We start from the raw sequence: 7,822 nt of genomic DNA, 5'->3' as shown, positions 1-7,822 counted from the left end.
GAGACCATTCTCAAGTGTGATTGTTAACCAACCTATAAAGTGCTTTCTCAAAGAAAAGAAAAATCCCCACTCCTTCTCCTCCTCCATCATCATCATCATCATCTTCTTCATCTTTACAATAAGTATATTAGGGCAAACGGCGCGGGCAGGAAAGAAAAGAGGGAGACGTAAAAAAAAGAACCAGTTCAGGCACGAGCAGATGGGTCTTCTAGCCCCCCCCCCCCCCTCCCCCCCCTCACTCCCCTTCTCCTTGCTTGTGTCTTTTTTTGTTTTGTTTTTTGCCGTTCTACTTCTTGAACGGCGTCAGTCTGCCGATGTTGTGCCAAAAGGTGGAGGTCTTGCGCTTGGGCTCGGCTAGCATGAAGACCTGCTGTTGGGGCAGCGCGCTGGGCAGAGTCGGGTGCTTCTGGCGCAGCAGAAAGTCGTAGTAGGGCCTGGTCACGGCTGAGGACAAAACAGAAGAAAGGCAGAAAGGAATGGATTAAAAATGCATACCAATGCTAATGCTTTAAGCCCCAAGAAAAAGAAAATGAAAAGCGCCGGCTCATGCATTATATAACAAAGTTTCTGCATTATGCATACTTGAGTGGCCAAAGCCCAGGAATGGAAATAGAGGCAGAGAGTGTTCATTTACCATATATAGCATATATATTTTTTAGATATTTTGTTTGGCTTGGCTTGGAAATGGACTGGAAACAGGGAGAGAGAGAGATAGGGAGAGAAATGCAGCATATAGATCGTCGGGAACAGGACTCGAACCCGCAATGCGCTATCAGGCTACATTAGCGACTAAGTGCCCGGACCGCTAGGGCCATCACTATTATATTTGGGGACATACCCAGCATTTGTTTTCCATGGATGAGGGGCTTATAAAAAGACGAAGGCGTTAATGCTTTTGTCAGCCGAAACAATCAGCGAAAGCTCAGGTGCCACCGCATGCTGAACTGTTATTATGACTGAGTGACAAACGTGGACAAAACTCAGACGTCAAGCTCGGTTGCAGCGTATGATTTGATAGAATTCACGGCTGAGGAGATACTGGAGTTTATGTGCATGCAAAGGAACCAAAATACAGAGCAGAAGACAGCTAGCGATCTTTGATTTTTCACAGAATAGCTGCTACAATGAATGGCTGCTGCACAAAGAATAAAGTGCGTCTATCCCTTAGAGAAAAACTAGAGGACGGACTGCCCCACCCCCAGCTATTCATTTCAATGAAAGTTGCTCAGAGGCGCTTGAAGCACCCGGAAGTCTGCCAGAAGAATCCCAAATAAGGAGTTGGCCTCAATATCAAGGCCAACTCTTGGCCAATAGCTAGCGTTTCAGATTATAGAAGCAAGCGCGAGTAGTAGTGTTTTAAATGCGGAAGTGTTGCTATCCCAGATTTGACCACCAGGCTACGGCCAATTCACTGCTCTACCGTGGTTCTTTGGGCTTGGTTAACTCTTCTAGTGCCTATCCCGAACTAGTTAATTTGTCGGCTAGCGACGCAATTTGGAGTGCCGATCCCAAACTAGTTCGGCTCTTTTTGTCGGCAAGCGACGCTGTGCTTTGGTCCTTACCGTGAGCCGATTCTTGAAAACGTAGGTGGTCCCAGTCGTCCTACGTTTACTAACGTTAGTATCGTCATATTCCGCTGATTTATTCAATGTAATCCAATGCAGATGGCCAACTTTGAAGCCCATTTTCTCTGAATCTATGCTTTTCTGGAAGAGGACAGCCTTTATTCATGGCAAAATAGCCGAAAAATGTGCTTAACAATAACATTAGCCTAGAGGCAATTAAAGCCAAGGCCTTCCGGCGCATAGTGAGGACACGCACGAAAGTCATCGCGCACGCCACGGCTGCGCAGGGCTTGCGCAGCTACAGCGTTGGTCAATGGGCCATATCTCTAGCCTGACTGCAAGCGTCAGACTCTATCACACACTTCGTTTTGGGATTGAGCCTGGGGACGGAGATTCTACTTCAGCGGGGGCGGGGTAAAGCCTATTGACGTCACACACACACACACACACACACACACACACACACACACACACACACACATACACACACACAGCCCCGTGTGTCGCCGACGGCGACGTGGCGTGACATTGCAAAAATACGTTATTTCTCATAACATATTATATGACTGCATGTTTACGTTAGTGCAAAATGGTATTAAAACGTAATGAAATGGCACTATTGTATAGTTTATTAAAAGAATTCGAGTCGAGTCTGACTCCGCCATGACAGTTTTCACGGACCAATCAGAGTCCACTAGCGGCTCACGTGGGCAGAAGAGCACCAATCAGAGTCCACTACGGACTCTCACGTGGGCAGAACAGCTCCGAAGGGAGGGGGCTGGGACCGGACCAGCCTACCACGTGCCTCAAGTCTACAGCCCTGATTGGCCCATTCAATGCGCCCCTCTTTAGGCGAGCTTGAAATAAAATAAAATATCTCCGGGTTCAGTCCACACTACACACCACCCACCAACAGGGGGTGGTGATGTGCGGACTGATTTATCAGGCTACCATATCTCGGCCATTGAGCAGGAGTTGGGCTCCATCTAGTGGTGGCACTGGACGAGTTAACAGCTAGAACACTGTTTCCCAAACGGTGGGACAGGACCTATTTTTGGGTCATGGACCCATTTATATGGGTCGTGAGTAAATATCCCTTTATTTTGTGTTTCCAATGTTTTGTTTTAATTATTATTATTTTAAAATGAATTAATTTTTCAAAATAAGATTAAAATGTATGGTGAAATTATCCTCCGTCATGCACTGGGATCAATTCACCTTTTATTTGCCAAGCTGCATATGTCACGGAGGTGATCCGGACCTCCCCACCCGGTTTCGAACCCGGGTCTCCCGCGTGAAAGTCCAATATCTTAACCATTACTCCAAAGGGATATCCCTATGGAACGAGAGCAGATACTAGACTTTTGAGGCTTCAGGCTGGGGCTGCGACTCTCTCCGCCACACTCACCCCCCTTTGACCTCCTCCTACGGGGAAGCCCGAATCCGGGTCACGGCACCAATGTAACGGAGGTGATCCGAACCTCCCCACCCTGCTTCGAACCCGGGTCTCCCGCGTGAAAGTCCAATATCTTAACCATTACTCCAAAGGGAGATCCCTATGGAACGAGAGCAGATACTAGAATTTTGAGGCTTCAGGCTGGGGCTGCGACTCTCTCCGCCACACATATCCGGTAACATTTAAACCCTCTTAATTGGTAAAACGGACCTGGAAATAACATACTTGATGTAAGCCATTTACCATGAGAGGGAGTGGGTTGTTGGCTGATTTACCACTGTTTCAAACAACCCACGACCCTCGAATGGTAAATTGCTTTTCTAACACTTCTACCATATAAATGAAAGAAAACACAGTTGTAACTTGCAAGGTTATTTAGTTATACAACTGCAACACAACAGTGGGCGGGGTCCATGAGCCAACTCAAGGTTGTTGACTGATTTACCACTGTTTTAAGCCAATCAGAATCCAGTATCTAACCCATGTGACCACAAAAAGTGGTTGGTAGAAATAGTCTTTTTTCACTCTCTATCAAATCTCTTTGCCAAAGAATAGCCGATCTACAAGTTCACAAGGTGTCGCAGCGTGATGCGCTGTGAGCTTGTAGATCTGCTGGCAAACGTTCCGCGCCAGGATAATGGATGTTGTGGATATTTTGATTATCGCAATATCGTAAATCGCAATATCTTTGGTCACAATAATCGTGACATGACATTTTCATATCATCCGATCCCTACTACTCATGCCCCAGGATAGAACCCAGAAACATGCGAGGCGAGCGAGTAGCTACTAAATGATCATTGTCAGTGCAATCCCGTTATGTCAGTGTTTCTCAACCACTGTGCCTGGGGACCTTTGGTGTGCCCCTGAGAAGGGTCCCTGAAAACAGCCGACAATGCCTCGCGGCGCGAGGCGTTGTGTGCTTGTAGATCTGCTGTTTTCACTACTGTTGTGCGACAGCCTTGTCTGATGAAGCAGAGCTTTACTTTGCGAAGAAACATACAAATTTGAAACTTGGAAATACAAGGTTTCTTCCAGACAGTGACGATATTTACACCCCCCGTATTATGTTGGTGTGCCCATGGATTCTTGGGACATGAAAAGTGTGCCCATGCAGAAAAAAGGTTGAGAAACACTGCGTTATGTCACTCTCCAGGGCACTTGTGTGTAAACTTGTGCATACCTTTGGGTTTCCCAGCATGGTGGTGTCTTTTGCATGCGTTCAGCATGGCCTGTTTCTTTTGGACTTCAGTGAGAGAAAATCCTGAAATGACAAGAAGAAATGGATCAGCGTGCAGCAAACTGAAAACGTGTTATTTCTAGTTGTTCTGCCTATTCACCATATTCCTGGCCCTCTCTACGGAGGCTGCCATTTTCTTTTATAGAGGGCGCTAGAGAGTTTTTCTCTATGTGCTGCTTCAAAAAACATCTTTTCACTTCCTCCCAAGTAAGGAAGTGACACGGAATTGTCTGTTGCCAGATTTTGCCAAAGAAATAAGCCCAACAGAAGCAACTAGGCTATACTACTTTACATTTACAATTGAAAATAGCAGATCAGCAAGCTCACAATGTGTCACATTGCGACACATTGTGAGCTTGTATATTTGCTATTAACTCTCCTACTGCCAGATTATTTATTTATTTATTGGGTCTGGCGCCATCAAAAAGCGGCTTACCTTTGCGACGTTATAGTAGATAGACAGACAGACAGACATTTATTTATTTATTTTTATTTTTTTTGGTTGTGCAATAGTGCACTTTGGTCTGCCAGGCAGCAGAGGGCGGCGTCATGCGAGAATGAATGTGAATTGTCCTGCTATGTGTTGCCGTACATTCAGAGCAGTCACTGGCTACAGAGCCTCCGGGCCAGAGGAAATCAACAAGGAAGTGAATTGTTCTCCGTTGATCTAACGCATAATGGATTTTTTACACCATCACAGCGGAAAATGTGTTTACAGTAAACGGCCGCGCGACGCCTCATCAGCTTACAGTCATCAGACGAACGAACCGAACGAGCGCCGTATTGGCATCGAGTTTCTGTAAAAAATGGGGCGAGCGTTATCGTTCAAAGCGTGGGGAGAGTTAAAAGAATATTGAGGGGGGAAAAAATAAATTTTAATATTTTTGAAACATTTTAACAACATAAATCTGTGTGGAGTTCCCTGGCACCACATATTTTCAGATGGAGGTCTGCGACTGTGGACAAATATGTTAATCTGGGGTCCTTGATATGAAAAGATTTGGGAACCACTGGTTTAAAAAATATTAGAAAATAAGCCCAATAAGCAACTATACTATTTTTTAGAGACACAAATTGCTTATTATAAGTTGGCATGGCAACCCAGGTACATTCAGAGCCCAGAGCCTAGAACGCCAACTACTGACACTTTAATGCAAGGACAACAGGAAACCAAATGATGTTTTTCAGGCCAGCTTTTTCAGCCTCCGCCTATTTCAGGATATGAACAGGAAGCCGGGGGCGGGGCCAGGAATAACGTGAATAGAGCATCGCAGTGGGCGTGGTTTACTGTACTGGTCCCTCAAAGAAATCTCACTTTCATTTTCCTCACAGACTTTCACGAAAATATTTATAACAATTATTTTAAGCCTAGAACCAAGCCATCCAGGATTGCAGTGAATCATGGCCATACAACCTTTGTTGTATGGTCATGGACATTTTGAAAATCGCTAAACAAAGTGTATTTATTAAATGTAGTATATCAAATAATTTAATATTAAAATATGTTTTCACATAGGATCAAAGGTTTTATCGTCATGATTCACTGCAATCCTGGATGGCTTGGTTCTAGGCTTAACACAATTGTTATAAATATTTTTGTAAAAGTCTATGGTGAAAATGAATGGGAGATTTTTTAGTGGGACCAGTAAACCACTTCCGCTGCGATGCTCTATAAGCACATGAACCTTTCATTCTGTGGAAACAGCAGATCTACAAGCTCACAATGAGTCACAACGGTTATTTTCAGTGAAGAGGGGAGGGGGCCAGATGCGGACCCCTGGGGTACCCTGTTAAACAAAGTATACAGCAGGGTTCAAGATCCCAATCTTGTACCCTTCATTGGTGCTGTTATACTATAATCCAACAAAGCGTCACCAATATATTTTAAATGTGACTTTCACGCTATTTATTTTTGCATATACTGTAGTTGTGGCTTGGAGCTTGGAGCTAGGAACAGGAGGTGGGCTTTAAGTATGGGTATTGTAATCAGGGTCAAGGATCATATCTGCCGGGGGCGTTCATCCACACAAACCATAAATTCTATGCCACGGGTCTTCCAACAGGGGGTACGGGACCCCTAGGGGGTAATCAGAGTTACTACAGGGGGTCTTCCAAATCTTTTTTTCTCCTTTTTCATATTAACCACTTGAACCCTAGGGTCCATATTCTGAGTACTTTAGCCGAAAATAGCAGATCTACAAGCTCACAACGCCTCGCAGTGTGAAAAGGTTGTGGGGGTCCCTGCTTCATCTCTCTCTCTCAAATAAGGGGTCCTTGGCCTGAAAACGTTGAAGACCCCTGTTCTATGCAAAGATAAAGCATAAGTCTTTATCCAGAACAAGGTCAATGTTCCACTGGCACTGCGTGTATACGCATCAACCTGCATGAATGAGGCGTTAGCAATGTGAATAGAAATACTGTTTATTCATAACGCTCCCTGGTGTGTTGTAAGACCTTCACACAGATCCATTTAACTGCAGCCAAGTCCACATTCACTGACCCTTTGGCAGCTCAGAGTATTTAAAGGACAACTTTAGTTTTTTGGAGCGGTGAAAGCGCTCCCAATAGACAGGTATGTCTGTGGCTGGCTGGCTATGTGGCTGGCTGGCTGGCTGGCTGGGTATGTCTGTAGCCTGGCAATACCTTGAGTGGCCACACAAGTTAAAGGAGGGGCGCTGTTGTGCAGGCACAAACACACACACACACACACACACACACACACACACACACACACACACACACACACACACACACACACACACAGATTCACCGCTCCACTTCGAACCAAGGTTTGATTTTTACAACAAGGGTTCATATTTTAGATTGTAATTAAAGAATATAAACAGGGGCGCCACAAGCCCTTGTGGTGCCTGACTTGCGGGGTTAACTGCTCGGCCAAGTTGATATTCCATAGTTGTTGAGCTGGGCAGGGATAAGTTAATTCACATGAGGTGGAAAAATGTTTGATTCTTACTTGCAATGTATCAGCTCAGATCAGACTATGACCATTGGATCTCCACTGGGTGAGTGTCTGTCTGTCTGTGAGTGAGTGCAGACTCAGAGTGCGTTGCCGTTGTGGACTGCGCTGCGGCCCCGCCCCCAGATCAAATGGATCGGCTTGGCTCTTTTTTCTTTTCTCTCTCATTTTTTGGTGCCTTTTGGCAACGTGATGCCTGACTCACAGCGCGTCATAGTAGCGGCGGCGCTGAATATAAAAGATGAGTGTTAAAATTATTTCATTTACTTCTTTCTATTGTTTTAGAGATTCTTATTTCAGTGGTTTGGGGCATGCGTACAAGTGGCTAAATATGTCATTTTACACAGAATAATCCCATTCCCAAGATACAACGCAACCTTTCATGGTTGGATGTGACTTATGGGGTCTAGAAGTGTTACTGTAAATAGCAATAAAGAAACTGCTGGCTTATTGTGTCTAAAAAGACATATTTAGCCACTTGTACGCATGCCCCCATGCGTACGCATGCCCCACATTTTAGCACAGTAAACGCAATAAAACAATAGAACGAAGCAAATGAAAACATTTTAACACTCACTTTTTCT

The 7,822-nt window shown here is 44.9% G+C and overlaps 1 protein-coding gene across 1 annotated transcript in view; it reads right to left on the bottom strand.

Moving 5' to 3' along the window:
* Positions 1 to 286: 286 nt before the first annotated feature.
* The window catches only part of arhgef4 (Rho guanine nucleotide exchange factor (GEF) 4), a gene marked incomplete at both ends in the record, with an annotated part of 106,868 nt that continues 99,332 nt past the window's right edge, over positions 287 to 7,822 (bottom strand). The window contains 2 exons of the mRNA XM_080751704.1: positions 287 to 444; positions 4,205 to 4,285. Of these exons, the coding sequence (XP_080607830.1) occupies positions 287 to 444; positions 4,205 to 4,285 (239 nt within the window). The remainder of the gene's footprint in view (positions 445 to 4,204; positions 4,286 to 7,822) is intronic.

This window comes from Nannobrachium achirus (genome assembly GCF_963921795.1).
Source record: "Nannobrachium achirus genome assembly, chromosome: 21".
NCBI classification, from domain to species: Eukaryota; Metazoa; Chordata; class Actinopteri; order Myctophiformes; family Myctophidae; genus Nannobrachium; species Nannobrachium achirus.
The sequence above is the reverse complement of the archived record's forward strand: the minus strand, read 5'-3'. Positions and strand labels throughout refer to the sequence as shown.